Source organism: Nelumbo lutea, chromosome 2, assembly GCF_056320005.1.
Source record: "Nelumbo lutea isolate HS-2025 chromosome 2, American lotus-T2T, whole genome shotgun sequence".
NCBI lineage: Eukaryota > Viridiplantae > Streptophyta > Magnoliopsida > Proteales > Nelumbonaceae > Nelumbo > Nelumbo lutea.
In genome coordinates this window covers 94,971,832-94,990,540 of record NC_142685.1, presented here as the reverse complement: position 1 = coordinate 94,990,540, position 18,709 = coordinate 94,971,832, and the positions used below count along the sequence as shown (strand labels likewise).

The 18,709-nt window shown below is 34.1% G+C and overlaps 1 protein-coding gene across 1 annotated transcript; it reads right to left on the bottom strand.

The window, feature by feature from the left end:
• Positions 1–10,354: 10,354 nt before the first annotated feature.
• On the bottom strand, positions 10,355–17,661 carry LOC148872144 (wall-associated receptor kinase 5-like). The gene is made up of 3 exons (XM_088968597.1): positions 16,575–17,661; positions 16,272–16,457; positions 10,355–11,725 (listed from the first exon to the last, which is right to left on the bottom strand). The coding sequence occupies exons 1-3, from the start codon at positions 17,530–17,532 to the stop codon at positions 10,524–10,526; spliced, it is 2,346 nt and encodes a 781-aa protein (XP_088824723.1). The 5' UTR covers positions 17,533–17,661; the 3' UTR covers positions 10,355–10,523.
• Between the last annotated feature and the right edge of the window lie 1,048 nt (positions 17,662–18,709).

Below are 18,709 nucleotides of genomic sequence, written 5' to 3'. Positions count from 1 at the left end.
CGATGAAGATCTTGAAATAGGTGAGTAGTAGCCAATGAGGATGATTAATTCATAATCTTTTTGGATGAAGGGAAAAATGGATATTTTGAGGTCAGAAATTTGGTGAATGGTCGATAGGAGGTCTGTTGGAGGTTTTAGGAAGGCTTGAGTGTCTTAGGGGAGGTGTCGTAATGGAGATCTTAGATTTGGAGATTGGCGGCCAATAAGGATTATTAGTTTGAAATCTTTTTGAATGAAGGGCAAAATGGGTATTTTGAGTTATGAAATTGGATGGATGGTTGATCGGAAAGTTGATAGAGGTTTTAATATGGTTTGGGGCCTTGGATGGACTATCTTGATAAAGATCTTGGATTTGGAGAGTAGTAACCAATGAGGATAATTGGTTTGAAATCTTTTTAGATAAGGGGCAAGATGGTCATTTTGAGGTTTAGAATTTAGTGGGGGGTTTTAGGAAGGTTTGAGTGTCTCGGGGTAGGTGTTGTCATAGAGATCTATGATTTTGAAACTAATGTGTAGCGAGATTGGTCGATTTGGAATGTTTGCGTATATAGGGAAAAATGGGGATTTCAAGGTTTGGAATTTGGTGGATGGGTATCTTAGTGTCCTTGGAGTAATTAGAGTGTTTGATGATTTTAGAGGTGTTGGAATCAAGAGAATCTGAGTCGTGGGTGTTTTGGCCAATGAGGGGGCTTAAGATGCGATCTTGATTTGATGGATGGGTAAATGAGGGGATTTTAGTTTGAAACTTGGTATACTAGCATGAATTTAAATTACATGGCTGGGAGGGTTTGATCATTTTAGGGATGTGTGGATCGTATGTTCTAGGCTCGAAAATTATCATAGTGTCAGATGCATTGAAATAGAATCTCTTATGGATGAATAGCGAAATTAAGGAATTTAGGGTTGAAATGTGGTGTGATTAGTTGTTCAAGGATTTTGTTTCATACGATGGACTCTAATCATATGGCGAGTGTGGTGATGTTGCATAATCATTGCTATTAAAAGGGAATTTTGTAGATTTAATGGTAGATTTGAGGGTATTTGAGTTTTAGATTTGGTTTGCTAGGGTTTTGGCATGTTCTAAAATGATTGGTAAGGTTTGATCCAACACCCAAAGTGTGAGAAGTGGGTTAAAGAGGAGACCGAGCAAAAATTTGCTCTTTTAGAGCTATTTGTTTATACCAAGCCACTACTTACTGGTGCAGTTATAGGTCTTTTTTTGCACCCTTGAGACAGAGTATACTTCAAATCAATAAATCCCACAAAGCAAATTGAGAAAGTTATAAGAAATTTTGTTTAAAATCAATAAGATCTTCTTATGAAAAATCTAAAGATGATAGACTCATGGCCAAATGTAAATCTATGAACTCGTGCACAATTCAATCCATCACCCACTCCCATATCTAAGTGTTTTCACTTTGGATTATCTTAAAATAGAATTCTTAGGTTCTTTTTATGTCTTTAACTAGTCTTTAAACATATGAACCTTAGATATTTATAAAATGTTTGAATTTGGGATTACTTATTTCATTTTGATATATATATATATATATAACAAACAATCTAATTTTTATATTTGTTTTCTTTGTTTTTCAGGTTGAATCAATACAAGAATTATAAAAAGGCATGGCTGAAGATATTGGTGATCAATATTTTACATTTTTGTTGTTTAATATTTTATGTAAAAAGAATTTGGTATTTTTGTATGACATTAATGTATGAAACTAATATTTTGATGTACCTTTATCATTAAATAAAATATTCACTTTGTTATATTTTTATTTGCAAATTTTGCGTAATGTTAAAATTGAGCAGATTTCTTGTATAATTACTACTATACAGGTTGAATAAATAAAGTGGCTCAAATAATATATAGTAGTGGCGGATATATTCACTACTATATATTAAATTATAGATCTATAGGGGCGGATATATTTGCCAATTTATATTAAAACATGGATTTATAATGGCGGATATATCTACCGTTATGTATTAATATGTAGATTTATAGTGGCAGATATAACTGCCGCTATATCATAAAGGTAATGTTTTTGGCGGATATATCCATCGCTACATATAAAAATTACATACTTATAGCAGCGGATATAAGTATTTGTGACAATTGGACAACCATTTAGGGATGGATGTATATGCCGCAATAATAAATTTATCTGCCGTTGTTGATCATTTGTAGTGGCAGTTTTTATATCTGCCACTAGAACCTATACCGATGCGACATACAGCGGCGAAAGACAATCTGTTGGGGATCCGCCACTGTAGCTCTATAACAACAGATTTTTTTACTTGTTGCAGCGGATATGTTCGCCGCTAAAAGCCTTTTTTCTTTTGTTGTAGTGAGTAGTGGGGTTTGATGGCCATAGGCAGTGCCAATGCGAGAAATTGTGATTTAGAATGTATCGAGCAATAAGAATTGTCAAATTGGGATATTTCTTGATGGAGTAAAATGGTCATTTTGGGTCTAGGAAATGAAAGATGGTCAATCGGGACCTCCAAGAAGGTGATGGCATGGTGTATGTGTATCAGAGGGCATATTGCGATGCAAATCTATAATTTGGATAATTATGTCTAATGAGAACTCTCGATTTGGAGTCTTTTCAAATGAGGGATAAAATGGTCATTTTAGGGTTTAAAGCTTGTTGGGTTATCGATTGAGAGGTTTTGATAGGTTTTGAGGTTGGATGGTGCATGATAACGAATATCTTGAATTAAGAGAGTATTGAGCCATGAGGGTGGTCCATTTGGAATCATTTTAAACGAAGGGTAAAATGGTCATTTTAGGGTCTAAAATGCAATAGATCATCAATTGGGTGGTTTTGATGGGTTTGGAGGTGATAGATGATGCATGATGATGGATAACTTGAATATGAGACGTACCAAGCGGTATGATGATTCATTTGGAATCTTTTTAAGTGAAGGGTAAAATGGTCATTTTAAGGTCTAAAATTTGATGGATCATCAATCAAGAGGTTTTCATGGGGTTTATAGGTGTTGGATGATGTATGACAATAGATTTCTTGAATTTGGAATGTATCCATTTGGAATCCTTTTAAGTAGAGGCAATATGGGCATTTTAGGGTCTAAAATTGGATGGGTGGTTGATCAAGAGGCTGATGAAGGTTTTGGCAAAGTTTAGATGTCGTAAACTGTGTATAAAATAAAGATCTTAAAATAGGAGAATGACGACCAATAAGGATGGTTGATTCAGAATCTTTTTAGATTAGGGGTAAATAGGTATTTTGATGTAAAAAATTGGGTGCATGGTCGATCAGAAGGTTAGTGGAGGTATTGGTAAAATTTGGAGGTCTTGGATATTGTGCTGCGATGAAGATCTTGAAATAGGTGAGTAATGGCCAATGAGGATGATCAATTCAGAATCTTTTTGGATAAAGGGCAAAATGGATATTTTGAGGTCTGATGGAGGTTTTAGGAAGGCTTGAGTGTCTTGGGGGAGGTGTCGTGATGGAGATCTTGGATTTGGAGATTGGTAGCCAATAAGGATTATTAGTTTGAAATCTTTTTGGATGAAGGACAAAATGGGTATTTTGAGGTATGAAATTGGATGGATGGTTGATCGGAAAGTTGATAGAGGTTTTAATAGGGTTTGAGGTCTTGGATGGACTATCTTGATAAAGATCTTGGATATGGAGAGTAGTAACCAATGAGTATAATTGGTTTGAAATCTTTTTAGATAAGGGGCAAGATGGTCATTTTGAGGTTTAGAATTTAGTGGGGGTTTTAGGAAGGTTTGAGTGTCTCGGGGTAGGTTTTGTGATAGAGATCTCTGATTTTGAAACTAATGTGTAAATTGGTCGATTTGGAATGTTTGCGTATAGAGGGCAAAATGGGGATTTCAAGGTCTGGAATTTGGTGGATGGGTATCTTAGTGTCCTTGGAGTCTAATTAGAGTGTTTGATGATATTAGAGGTGTTGGAATCAAGAGAATCTGAGTCGTGGGTGTTTTGGCTAATAAGGGGGCTTAGGATGCGATCTTGGTTTGATGGATAGGTAAATGAGGGGATTTTAGTTTGAAACTTGGTATACTACCATGGATTTAAATTACATGGCTATTGGAAGCGTTTGATCGTTTCAGGGATGTGTGGATCGTATGTTTTAGGCTCGAAAATTATCAGTGTCAGATGCATTGAAATAGAATCTCTTATGGATGAATAGCGAAATTAAGGAATTTAGGGCTGAAATGTGGTGAGATTAGTTGTTCAAGGATTTTGTTTCATGTGATGGACTCTAATCATATGGCGAGCGTGGTGATGTTGCACAATCATTACTATTAAAAGGGAATCTTGTAGATTTAATGGTAGATTTTAGGGTATTTGAGTTTTAGATTTGGTTTGCTAGGGTTTTGGCATGTTCTAAAGAGATTGGTAAGGTTTGATCCAACATCCAAAGTGTGAGAAGTGGGTTAAAGAGGAGACCGAGCAAAAATTTGGTGCTTACACTTCGGTATTTGTTATTAAAAATGACAACATTATCTTTTGGGCTGCCATTTCATTGTGAAAATGGATAAGAGAAGTCTCAAGTATTTTTGGAATCAGAGAATTACAAATCCTACACATCAAGAGGTTTTGATGGGGTTTAGAGGTGTCAGATGATGTATGACGATGGATTTCTTGAATTTGGAGAGTATCAAGTGATGTGAGTGGTCAATTTGGAATCCTTTTAAGTAGAGGGTAAAATGGCCATTTTAGGGTCTAAAATTGGATGGGTGATTGATCAGGAGGCTGGTGAAGGTTTTAGTAAAGTTTGGGTGTCATAAAAGGTGCACAAAATGATGATTTCGAAATAAGAGAGTGATGGCCAATAAGGATGGTTGATTTAGAATCTTTTCAGATTAGGGGTAAAATAGGTATTTTTGATATCAAAATTGGGTTGATGGTCAATCAAAAGGTTGATGGAGGTATTGGTAAAATTTGGAGGTCTCAGATAGTGTGCCATGATTAAGATCTTGAAATAGGTGAGTAGCAGCCAATGAAGATAATCAATTCAGAATCTTTTTAGATAAAGGGAAAATTGGGTATTTTGAGGTCTAAAATTTTTTGTATAGTAAATAGGGGTCTGATGGAGGTTTTAGGAAGGTATACGTGTATCAGGGGAGGTGTTGTGATGGAGATCTTGGATTTGGAGAGTGGCGGTCAATAAGGATTGTCAGTTTGAAATCTTTTTGAATGAAGGGAAAAATAGGTATTTTGATGTTTAAAATTGGATGGATTGTTGATTGGGAAGTTAATGGAGGTTTTGATAGGGTTTGGGGGATTTGGATGGAACATCTCGATAAAGATCTTGATTTTGGAAAGTGGTAATCAATGAGGATAGTTGGTCCAAAATCCTTTTAGATAAGAGGCAAAATGGTTATTTTGAGGTTTGAAATTTGATGGATGGTCGATTGGGGGTCTGATGGAGGTTTTAGGAAGGTTTGAGTGTCTCGGGTGAGGTGTTGTGATAGAGATCTATGATTTTGAATCTAATGAGTAGCGAGATTGGTCGATTTTGAATGTTTGGTATAGAGGGAAAAATGGGGATTTTAAGGTCTAGAATTTGGTGGATGGGTATCTTAATGTCCTTAGATCTAATTGGAGTGTTTGATGATTTTAAAGGTGTTGGAATCAAGGAAATCTGAGTCGTGGGTGTTTTGGCCAATGAGGTGGCTCAAGATGGAATCTTGATTTGATGGATGGGTAAATACGAGAATTTTAGATTGAAACTTGGTATACTAGCATTGGTTTAAATTACATGATTGTTGGGAGGGTTTAATCGTGCTATGGAAGTGTGCATTGTAGGTTTTAGGCTTGAAAATTATTGTAGTGTCAGATACGTTGAAATAAAATCTCTTATGGATGAATAGCGAAATTAAGGAATTTAGGGCTGAAATTTGATGTGATTGGTTGTGCAAGGGTTTTGATTCATATGGTGGAGTCTGACCGTGTTGCGAGTGTGGTGATGTAGCACAGTCGTTACTATCAAAAGGGAATCATGTAGATTTAACGGTGGATTTGAGGGTATTTAAGTTTTGGATTTGGTTTTTTAGGGTTTTGACATGCTCTAAAGACATTGGTAGGGTTTGATCTAGCACCCAAAATGTGAGAAGTGGGTTAAAGAGGGGACCGGGCAAAAATTGGATGCTTACACTTTGGTATTTACTATAAAAAATGGCAACATTATCTTTTGGGCTACCATTTCATTGTGAAAACGGACAAGAGAAGTATCATGTATTTGTGGAATCAGAAAATTACAAATCCTACATATCAAATATGGCTTTATAAGCTCATGGGCTTGATTTTCCTATTGAATATAAAAAAGTGCAAAAAATACAGTAGCTAACGCATTATCATCACAAAATTAAAAGAAGAATTCAATTGATACAATGGTGGGTTAACTCATGGCACTTTCAGAGCCTATTCCTGATTGGTTAGAAGCTATTAAAAGAGAGTAGGTGAACAACCCCGCCATCTAAAGGCTCAAAAATTTGCAAGAGATAAGGGAGCCTAGATATAATGCCACTCATGAAGGCTACTTGAAGACAATACATCGACTACATAGCACCTTCTATTGGAGGGATATAAAGTGCCATGTGAGTGAATGATAGATTTCCCATTTACCATGGGAAATCTATCATTCTTGTAGTAGTTGACAATCTTAGCAACTTTGCACACTTCATCGCTCTTACAATACATACATACATAGCTTAAAGGGTTGCACAGATTTTCTTTTCGATAACATCTTCAAACTATATGGCATGCCTAGCTAGATCCATAGTTAGTGTTTGGGACCTGATGTTCACCAGCATCTTCTGGCAAGAAATATTTCAAATACAAGGCAGTCCCTTCAACCTCACTTCGTCTTACCATCCCCAGATGGATGGACAAATAGAAGCCACTAATTGCACCTTGGGAATGTATTTATTGTGCTTTGTGGGTTCTTGGTCCAGGACTTGGTGCAAATGGTTGTCATGGGCCTAGTTTTGCTACAACACCAACTAGCATTCATCCATTAGAAAAGATCTCCTATGTGGTGGTGTATGGATGAGCTGTACCTTCCCTCATAGCTTATGTACTAGGTACAACCAAGTCAAAATTTGTAGAAGGCACTCTCTATGGATGACCACGTCCACCTTCACAATATGCACCAAGGCACTCTCTACAACTTTTGACTTGGTTGTACCATGTGCATGGGCCATTTAAGCCCACTTGGACGTGGTCAAATAGTTCTCTTGACAAATTGAAGGATTCTTAGGACTCTTTTTTATTTTTTTACTTGTTTGGCCTTTATTCCCTACTTTTAGGGGTGAGCAAAAAAATTGAAAAACCGAACTGATCGAAACCGAACCAAAAAATTGGTTAATCAAGCCGATCGGTTTGGTTTGATATTCTTAAAAAACCGATAGTTTCGGTTCGGTTTCGGTTAACCATTTAAAAAAAATGATGGTTAACTTAACCGACCAATATATATATATATATATATATATATATATATATATATATATATCTATATATATCTATCTATATATATATATCTATATATACAGTAATATATATTTATATAATATTATATTATATTTTATTTTTGAAAATCGAATACAAGAGTTCGACAGTCTGAGAGACTTTCAGCCTTTCTCTTTGAAATTTGAACATTTCAATTGAAAGTTGTTCGACAGTCTGCCAGAGTGCCAGTCTCCAATCTCCATCGATTTTCCCTTTTTTCTTTTCCCCAGATTGCCAGAGTGTCAGACTCTCTTAGTCTTTTCCCTTTTCTCTCTCTCAGTCTCTCAGTTTTCCCTTTTGTCTCTCTCACTCTCTCAATTCTTCAACTCTTCTCTTCGACTCTTCTTTCTTCTTCGACTTTTCTCTTACTCTTCTTCTTTGACTCTTTGTATTCCCTACCCCAGACGGCTGCACGACCCGTGACAACCACCAGCATGGCAGCACCAAGTAGCAACGCCGGTCACCACCTTGCCGACAAGCAAACACCAATGGTCCAACGCCATCTTTGACTGATTTCTGTATCTCTCTTCTCTCTCTTTCACCTATCCTCTCTGCGTCTCCGCCAGGCGCCACCTCTCAAGCTCTCACTTCAGGCACCAATAGCAACCACCGGCACTAACCAGACATTGACAACAACCACCAACAGTTTTAGTTGTTTTTTGTTTTTTTTAAGTGCATAAAAAAGCTGAAAAACTGAACCACGGTTAATCGGTCCACCGATTTCATCGGTTTGGTTTCGGTTTGGATATTTAAAAAATCGATCAGGTTGGTTCGGTTTGAAAAAATACATCACAGTTCAGTTAACCGCACCGTGAGCAACCCTACCTACTCTTACATTGAGTTATTAATGGTTGCATCAAATAATGAGTTTACACTCCCAATAGTTCCATCTCTTAGTTGTAACAGACTATATATAGTCTTACTATTATCAATGGAGTTTATCACTGGGTTTTATTTCTTAAACAAAACTATTGTTGGAACCCAGATTTCCTACTCACTCTTTACCCGCCGTGAATTGCACACATCTCTTTAGATGTGTGGCTGCAAGTCATGGCGGGTAGAGAGTGGGTAGGAATAGTGTGTAGGAAATCCCGTTTGCTAATGTTGAGGCCTGGGTTTCCTCGAACTAACCCAACGTATCTTTTTTTTTAGTCAAGAAAGGGAAGAACAGAGGCGGAACCAGGGGTGGCAGAGGGGGGCCATGGCCCCCCCTATGCCTTCAAAATCCCTACAATACCCATCTTAACTTTACCTATATTCTGGTCCCCCTACCTATATTAACTAACTTTTGGCCCTCCTATCCATGTTTATTACATTTTAGACCCCTCAAAAGAAAATCCTAATTCCGCCCCAAGATGTTTCCCTCTTCACCACCGGCACTCAATTCCAGCCAAGCTTCTTTGCTCGGATGCCCTATTACGAGATCCCACTCATATATATAGCCTCAAGAGTGCAACATGGCAAGTGACAAAACTTACATGCATGAAGACCAGAAACGTCCAAATGCTTATCTTCTCTATACTGATGGGTCATAGGATCCAGCAACAAACCAAGAGGCACAAGTGGACAATGTACAGCCTCAAGATGTTGAACAATGGCGAGCCATCAGTGGTTTAAGAGCAATTTTATGTAGAAATTGCACTCCAACCACCGAGTGCTAGTTTTATCTATTTATAACTTGCAACTGAATTAGTGTACAAACAGGAGAAGAGATTTTCAACTAGCTCGTGGTAGAAGGATGAAAGAAGTAAAGCTACGCATGGATGCAAAACGGATAGTGCAGCACGTGAATAGCTAAGAACAACAGAAATTTTAGATTTAAGTTCAATTATTATTTTGTTTAGTAAATAAACTTCCTAAACATTTTGTGGAAATAAATGAAGCTTAAAACTTCCTTTCTGTAAAAAAGAATATAACATATTAATCTATACTACTATTAAAAGTGCAAATGATAGTATGGAACTTTTGTTTGACTAAAATATTCCATTTTTTTTTGAATTTGATCACTCTCTAATTGTAAGGATAGCAATGTAATTTGAAGCACTTTTGTGCTCATTGAAATCCTTTTCATTAAGTCCTTTATTTAAGGTATCAATTCCCATTAACATTTATTGAATCTTATTCTTGACAAGAATACCCCTATTTTTGAATTTGGTCACTCTCTAATTGTGAGGACACAAAATGTAATTTAAACTACTACATTTCTCATCATTCAGTTCCTGCTCATTAAGTCTTATATTTAGAGTATTAACTCCGATTCTTTTGTATAATCCTATATTGATTAATTATATTAAAGAAAAATAAATATAACAAAGAATTATTGTTTTATTGATGATAGAAATAAAATACAAATTTAAAACCAACCCAAAAATGGAATTTGTTTTCAAATTGCATCAACCTTATATGTCATAATTAATAATAATAAAAATTTAAAAAGAGAAAAACACACAAAAGTATAAAAATACAAAAAAAAATTGTAGAAAACATTTGATCACATCTATAATATTGCATATTCATCACATTAAACAAAAATAAGTGTAACAAATAAGAATGATTTTTATAAACATAGAAATATAAAAAAAATATAAACTATGTACACACTTACTAGTAATTAGAAAAGAAAAGCTATTGTAAGTGTTTTTCCTTGTATAGGATCAAAATTAGTGTTGAGCTAGGTATGTAAACTAATAGCCAAGATATTATCTTTTTCTCTTGAATTATGCTAAAATATTGTCCTTTCAAGATACCATTTATACCCTAATTTATTAGTGTCAAATATGGATTATATAGCTAACTGGTATGCCTAAAACACAACTATAGTGAAGCAACAAGGGCATGTATACACATAAGCATAAGAAAGTTTGAGTAAACATAAGCATGGGAGAGTCTACATGATGCATATCTAAAACATTATGTCCATACAATATAAATACATAACATGTTAGATTTTAACAACTACACAAGTTCAATATTTCTAGTATACATCTTTATCCTAGTTAAGAAAGATGACTAAGAGGTTGGATCATGCAGTAGTGGTTGTACATCAAGTTGTGATATGGCATTATTCTCCAAACTTTTACATCCTGTTGAAGTTGAACCTGTATCCCATAGACCTAATGGCTTATCTATGATGCACTCGACCTCTTGAATTTTATGTTGAACTTGAGAATATCCTTCAAACCTCTTCAATCCCTCAAGCTCCAATACAACTTCTTTCATTGTCGGCCTTTCATTCCCATTTAAATTCAAACATTTTTTTGCTATGTTGGCAACCACTTGGATCTCATGTTCTCTACCACCTTTTACGACTTGAGCATCAACAATATCAAAAAGATGGTTCTCCATTATTGAAGAAATGAAATATGTCACTAAGTTTTTCCCTTCTGCTGGCCTAGTAGAAGAAATTGGCTTCTCCCCTGTTAAGAGCTCTACAAGAACAACTCCAAAGCTATAAACATCACTCTTCTCTGTGAATTGATTTGACTGAAAATATTCAGGGTCTATGTATCCAAAGGTCCCTTTTACCATAGTTGTTAAATGAGTTTTATCAATTGCAATTGACGTTGAAATCCCAAAATCAGACACCTTAGCCCTACCTTTGTCATCTAAGAGGATATTTGAAGACTTTATGTCTCTGTGGTAAATTGGTGTAGAAGTTGCTGAATGTAAGTAGGCAATTGCTCCTGCAACTTCTGTTGCAATTCTTAGGCGGTTGTCCCATGAGAATGGGATATCCTCACTTTGATAATGAATGTTGTAGAAAAGTGTTCCACCAGAGATGAACTCATAAACTAGTAATGGAATTTCTGTCTCTAAACAACAACCTAACAATTTAACCACATTCCTATGGTTGATTTGAGAAAGTATGACAACCTCATTTACGAATTGCACAAGTTGACTTTCATCAACTATCTTGGATTTCTTAATTGCCACAATTCTACCATCTGACAACATGCCTTTATAAACCGTGCCTTGTCCCCCTTGACCAAGAACTCGATTTTCATTATATTGATCAGTTGCCTTTGCTAATTCTTCTGCTGTAAATACTTTTATTTTCTCAACATTGCCTTCTCTTGACAAAACTTGTTGTTCTAACAACAAGCCACCATTTCTTTTATAAAATTTTTCTTTGCGTTTCTTTATTTTTCTTTTCTTGAAAACCTGGTATAGAAAATAATTAGAGAGAAGTAACATTATACCTAGTCCGGCGCCTGCAAAATCCAAGGAAATTGAGAAGTCAAGAATAACTGGAAACAGAAAATTGTAGAAGTTAATACTACAAAGCATTATGTTTGTTGAGTTTTCTCTAACACATCTTTGCATGTTTAGATGTACATAAAACTTAGGGACAAAATGTTATATACTCCTCACATTTTAAACAAAAAGATAATATATGATTTATACCAAAAAATACAAAATATTAAATATTACCTTACATGGAAAATGTAGCATAAATATAGTAAGGAAAAGTTTATGCATAGTTTGATTCGAAAATTTATATGTATATATGATAAAATTCCAATTAGATAGAAATGTATTACAAATTAAAAATAGTGTATTTTATGTTATATACATTATACACGTACAAACATGTAGAATCAATCTATTATGTATAAATTTAAATATATTTATATTATAAAAACCTATAATATATTTAATACTATAAAATGAATTTCAAACAAAGCTTCCTATATTTTAACATTATAATTTAATTATTTTCTAAATCTTCCTATCATTACTTCAGTCCAAAAGTGGAATTACATTTTATAAGATAGCATTCTTTTGTAGATTTAAAGTTGAGTGTTTTGACGTGGAGTTAGAGGAAAATTAATGTAAAGAGTATTTTCTCTTCTTTTCCCCAGGCAAGACTTGTGAAGGTATTTACTTTTCTACTGCTTGCTACTCCTTTGCATTTGAAGTATATTTATTTGGGTTCAACTATGATATGGAAAAGATATCATATCTAAAAAACTTCTGACCAGTTAACTGGAATCATAAACCTGGTAGCCAATCAGTTGTTATTTATCAAAATTCATGGGTGGGTTTTGATTGATCAGAACTCTTCCCATACCATATCTTTTCCACATCATAGATTTTCCCTATTTGGATATTAAAAGGAAAGCAAATGTTAGAGTGAAAAAATAAAAAAGAAATCGCATACATATATTGTAGAGCTTTGTATTTGTCGCCCCCCATGTTTTGATAATTAATTCTTACTTTATTTTCTTAGAAAAAACACCTAATCTAATATATGTTTACATATTAAAGTCTTCTCTCGAATAGAAGTCTTCTTCCTCACACATGTTTGTTTACTCTCAGAAAATGTGAGATATGGGTCCAAATTAGATATATGGCTGTTCCACTCTAAAGTATATGGGGCTATATTAATCTTTGTAATTCAATTTCCTAATTCAAATGAAAGTTATTATGAAAACGTTAAAATTACAAATTAAATTTGACTTAATTTTTTAAATTAGATATGATTATAGAATAAAATAATAAATACTGAATCTCAAATAAAATAATATTATCTATATGTATGTATATATAATATTGGACGGTCCATGTTAGCATGTCTCTCATTTCAAAGAAACTATTTATCTATTTTCTCTATCTTTTGTATTTTGTGTATTTTTCTTTTGTTTTAAAAGTATAAAAAGTAATCATTGTCTGTTTTGATTGAATCAATAAAAATGTACACTATTAGAGAGAGAGAGAGACCTTTGGGGTTTCCAATGCCTCTTATTTTAATGCATGCTATTATTATATTTAGAAAAAGAAATTTAAGTGAGAGAGATAGAGAGAAAGTGAGAGAATAGTAATGCAACATAAATAGGTTGAAGTTAAACAATCAAACATAAGACAAAAAAAATAAAAATATTATTTTAAAAAATTATTAATTTAAAAATCCACTAAATTTCCACTTAAAACTAATAAATATTAAAAATATTTCAATTTCACCTAAAAATCAAACTTAATAAACACTAATAAAACTAAAAATTTAAATACAAAAAATATTTATTGATAGTTTTAATAATATTATAATTTAAGCATGGATTCAATATATTGCAAATAGAACCTGTGTTTTAATGTTGTACTTTGTACTTTGCATTAATGTATTTTTAATTAATTAATTTTTATGAGTTGAAATTTTACTGTGTATAGTGCCCATACTACACAAGAGACTTATATAAAATAGAGAATCCATTAAAAATGATAAACAAATTAATGAAAATTTAAAATGTAGATCGAACTTGTTTTATCACTCATTTGAAGAAGACAAGTTAAATGGGTTGTATTGACCTATTTTCGAAAACAACTCTAATTCATCTAGAAACCCATAACATGTGATACAAAATACAAGATATTTTTAATACATACAATTATAACAATAGTAATAATAATAAAAATAAATATATAAATAATACTAATATATAATTATAATAATAATAGTAATCTATATATAATTTGAAACCTAATAATTAATTACTATAATTAATAAAAATTAATTAGAAGTTCATAAATTTAAAAACTAAAATACAATTTAATCTTATTTAAATATAATTAATATTAATAATATAATTAAAATTAATAATAAAAAGTAAGAAATTATGAAAAATAATAAAATAAACTATTTACATTCCATATTTTCTAAGGGATGACCATTTATATCTTAGCCCAACCTTGGACTCAAGAAAATATTTTCTTTTGATCTAGGTCTAGCTTAGATCTACACCAAGCCCACAAATAATGCAAGTAGTAAGGCTGTAGAATTAATAAAACAAATTTCTAAAGTTAATAAATAATATTAAATTTTAGCAGATTTTATTTAGCAACTATTAAAAATTAAAAAATTAATACAAATTAGTATTTATAAGATAATTAAAATTAATAATAAAAAGTAACAAAGTATTTATAACTTAATATAACCCGATTAGATCTATAAGTTTCTTGGCTCAAGCAACTATTTTCTTTTGAGTTAAGTCTAGCTCAGATATGCTCCAAGGCCGCACATAATGTGGGTAGTAGGGCTATAAACGGATCGGATTCAAATCAAATCTAGCTGCATCCACATCAACATCCGATTATGAAATCTAGACCTACATCCACACTTGATTATTATTATGTTAGATTTTGAATTTTAAAGTATAAGTGTGCATATATATAATTACACATAATATCTATGTCTATACATAATTATACTACATATCTACAAAATAATAAATTTTTATTAGATGTGAATTTTAATCAAATTGGATGGGATCAGATCCACATCCTATCTAATTATTAACCAGATGCAAGTTCTAAGTTCTAGCATCCAAATCTAGGATAATCGAATTCGAAGCCTAATTGGATATTGAACTTTCGAAATCTAATGACGACCCTAGAGGATAGGGCTCAAGCTAAGCAACCCCTAATAAACTCAACTTGTAAGCTATATGTATATATGCTAAACATTATTATATATTATTTAGATAAGAAATTTTATATTAATATATATAGAAATGTTATATGTTTTTTATACTAGACTAGAATTAAATAAAAAAATTAATTTGTAAGAAAATCATGGTTTTATAATTAACATGGGCAAGCCTGTAGGCCCAAACAAATATTGTTACACTTAAGGTGTGGATCGGGCTAGGCCAGTTAACCTTAAAAACTGGTAATACATTATCAAAATTACACTAAATGGGGGTAGCCCATCCTTCATACCTCCTTTGGCTTCAATACTATTTAAAAAATGTTAAAAAAACCCAAAAGTAATGCATGCATGGGTTGCACTCGGTTTAGTACAGTCCAATTACGAATATTACGATGCGTGCAACTTGGGTAGGTTGGATCAAGATGAGGATTGATCGAAGCCTAATCCAAAGTCTTAAACCTTGAGTTTGGGCTTAGATTAATTTAATTATGACTAAAAAATTAACTATAGATTAATTTAATTATGAGTAGAGCCTAACTTTATATATTTACTGATATTTAAGTATTTTAAATATTTAAGTGATATTTACAAAAAATTGAAACATTTAATCATTAATAAAGTAAAAATAAATAAAATAGAACACTAACAAATAATATGAAAAAGTAATTATTTTATTAAATAATTAGCAATAATTTGTTATTTTGTTAAAAGGTATTAATATAATTAATCCAAATAAATAAATTATTAAATTGATAAAACATTTTTGTAACCAATTAGTAAAACAAATATTTAATTATTGTAAGCAACATTACGTTCTTATTTATAAGTTTTAATTATTTCAATTTTCTTGATAAATCCCGTTCATCGCACCGGTTCTAAATCAAAACAATATATAGGTGTAATTGCCCGGTACTTGGTAGTAGGTATGGGATCGTTCCCTAGTGAATGATCTATAAATGTGCCAGCTGGTTCAGCTAGTGAAGTCGTACCGCAAGTTGTACATGTAGCTGTTCCTATTTATTTGGGACCGGATCCTTCTCTACCTTCCCCTCACCCCTTCTCCAAATTAGTCGATATGTGTACAAAAGATGACAAAATTGTGTATATTTACAAGTGCCATTGGACTTCTCCAGTTTGGAAAAAAGGTTTATAGAGTTGTGGGTCATAATAAACTAGCAAGTTGAGGGGACTGGAGTCTGGAGCTGATATATAAAGGCGAGATGGTTGGGGCTGGAGTAATTATGATTTATGAGACTAACTCTGAGTTAGCGGGACAATCCTGATTTCAGTCCGCTCACCTAGTTTTGAAGCAGTACTTTTTTAGTTATTATTACCTATAGAGACTTGAATCACCCGAAGTTTTGTCTGCGAAGAAGGAAGAGGGATGCAACCACGCCCATTTCTTCTTCCGTCCCCCTCTGAACCAGGAGGGCAAGAGCAGTTGTAAGTCCCAGGCATATTAGTGCAAATTGCTGATGAAGAGCACTCATTCATGGTTCCAATCGAGCATTCATTTTTATCTGCGAACAATTTATGGAAGAAGCAGATCAGATCGAACAATGGAAATCAAATTTTCTAAAAACGATCATCACGATGAAGAGGAAGGTAATTTTAAATAAATTTTCAATATTAGGTACCCTGGCATCCATCTTCAAGATAGGGGTTGCCTTGGTAGCCTCGAGAACAATTGCAAAGATATCCCAAACTGTTGGGCGACTTGTAGCAGTCGCTGTTCTTGGCACACACATAAGTAGTGCTGTTTCTCATTGTAACGTTTTCGCAAGAAGCGTTCTCTATCGCCCAGTCGAGCACGGCTGGAACCCTTCCTTCAGTTCTCTCATAGAAATCGAAGCGCAGGAGATGGTCTACTGAGAAATTGTACCAGTCGTCGTCAGCGATGAAAGAGTATCTACAAGGATTGAAATCCGAGGATAAGTAGTTTACGGCCTCCAGAGTCCCATAAAACATCTTCAGTCCCTTGGGGATGATAGTCTGGCAATAACCCATGCCTGTAAAATTCCCACTCAGCGTTTCCTCTTTGTCACCACAACTGATGGAACATCCATACTCGAAGGTTCCATACCATTTGACACTAACATTGCCGAAGCTGTTGACATAGGCTCGACTGTTGCAACCGATAGCCGTGAATCTGTTGCCGCTGTCGGAATAAGTATAGGGCGTCTCTCTCAAATCCATGAAGATCGTCGACACGTTAGGGGTAACAGACGAATAGTTGTGGCAATCGTAGTTCATGAAAGAATAGATTCGCAGTCGGCCTTCTAATGATATTTCTTTAACTTCAACAAATACATCAGTTAGCGTCTCGTACTCTTCTTCGTCGTTGTAAACGTCTATATAAGTATAAATTCCTGGCACAAACAGTTTGGGAGGGATGAAATTATGGCTGCAAGTTAAGTTGTAGCCCTCTCTGTAACAGCTGGGGTCTCCAACGCCGAAAGGATAGGGAATAGTGATGTTACCACATTTGGCTTGGCAGCCGGGCTTCGCCACTGACATGTTTGATGGTGTTGCAGTTGCAGGCCATAACAACGACGACAAAAGGAGAAAATGAAGCAGCAACACAACCAGAGCCATGGTTTAGGCTTATCTCCTTTGGGTTTTGTTTCGTGGTGGAATGTCTATTTGGAATATTACTATCCTTAATTTGTAAGCAAGGTATCTGAAAAAAGAGTTTTGTAAACAAAGACTTTGTGTTGACTTAGAAAGATGACCTTCAACTTGGGCTAAAACCGTGAAATACGGCCTCGACTTTTTATTATCACAGGTAAGATTTCAACTATAATTGGGTCTAGACTCTAGACTTCCTCTTTGATCACTCAAGAAAGTGCTCATCGTAAACATGTCTTATGTAGGGATTTCTGGTGGGAGTTGTGAGGATAAGGATCATTATATTTAGGGTAAAATATAAAAACCTCCCTGAAGTTTATCACAATCATAAAAACCTTCCTTGTTCACTTTAACAAAAATCTCCTCTTTATTTTTAAGAAGTTCAACAAATACATCCCTTTCGTCAATGATCAAGATGGAAAATGTTAAAGAGATGATCATTTTTTTTAAAATACCCATTTTAACCTTTTATGAATTAATGTGCATCTATTTTTACTAAAATAGCACTGTCTCAGTAACTTCATAATCCACTCGAACATTGTTCATCTTCTTCCTCACGACACACAACGACAAAATGGCGGTGCACTCCCCCCTCTAGACACATCACATCTTCCGATACCCAAACCATTGAGTTCACACTAGAGATCCAATACACCATTTCGCTCTGCAACACCAGATCGATGGTTGGCTTAAAGTAAAATTTGATCGTGCCTCTTCATCTCATAGTTAGGAGCAGGGATTGTTATCTGTGATCACAATGGTGTAATGGTTGTTGCTAGGTTTGTTCCCTTCCATTCTTATTCTCTAGTTGAAAGTGAAACTTGAGCACTTGGTGAAGCGCTGAAATTGGTCTTCTTGTTGATGCTTGATCACGTTTTAATAGAGGGAGATTCTCAGATTGTTATTCATTTTCTATTGGAGTCCACTTCTAACGTTGTTCCGATGATTACTATTGATGTTGTGCGATCTAACTACTCCCTGCTAGAGGATGATCTGGCTTCCAGTCGGACGGCGAGCTAAGTCTACAGGAAAAGGATCAGAGAACCCGGGGTGGCTAGCCCGGCGAGGTCGTTCCGTTGCTTAAGTTACTAGGCTGTTGCGAGCTGAATAATTTGGAGAAAGTAGAGAGCTAGAGAGCTAGAGA

Bases quoted from the DNA above. Each gene is read 5' to 3' on its own strand.
- LOC148872144 (XM_088968597.1), bottom strand. From the start codon at position 17,532: ATGGCTCTGGTTGTGTTGCTGCTTCATTTTCTCCTTTTGTCGTCGTTG. The intron at 16,458-16,574 runs GTACCTAATATT...AATTGTTCGCAG, and splicing joins TCTTGAAGATGGATGCCAGG to ATAAAAATGAATGCTCGATT. The intron at 11,726-16,271 runs GTAATAATAACT...TGGATTTTGCAG, and splicing joins GGTGATTCAAGTCTCTATAG to GCGCCGGACTAGGTATAATG.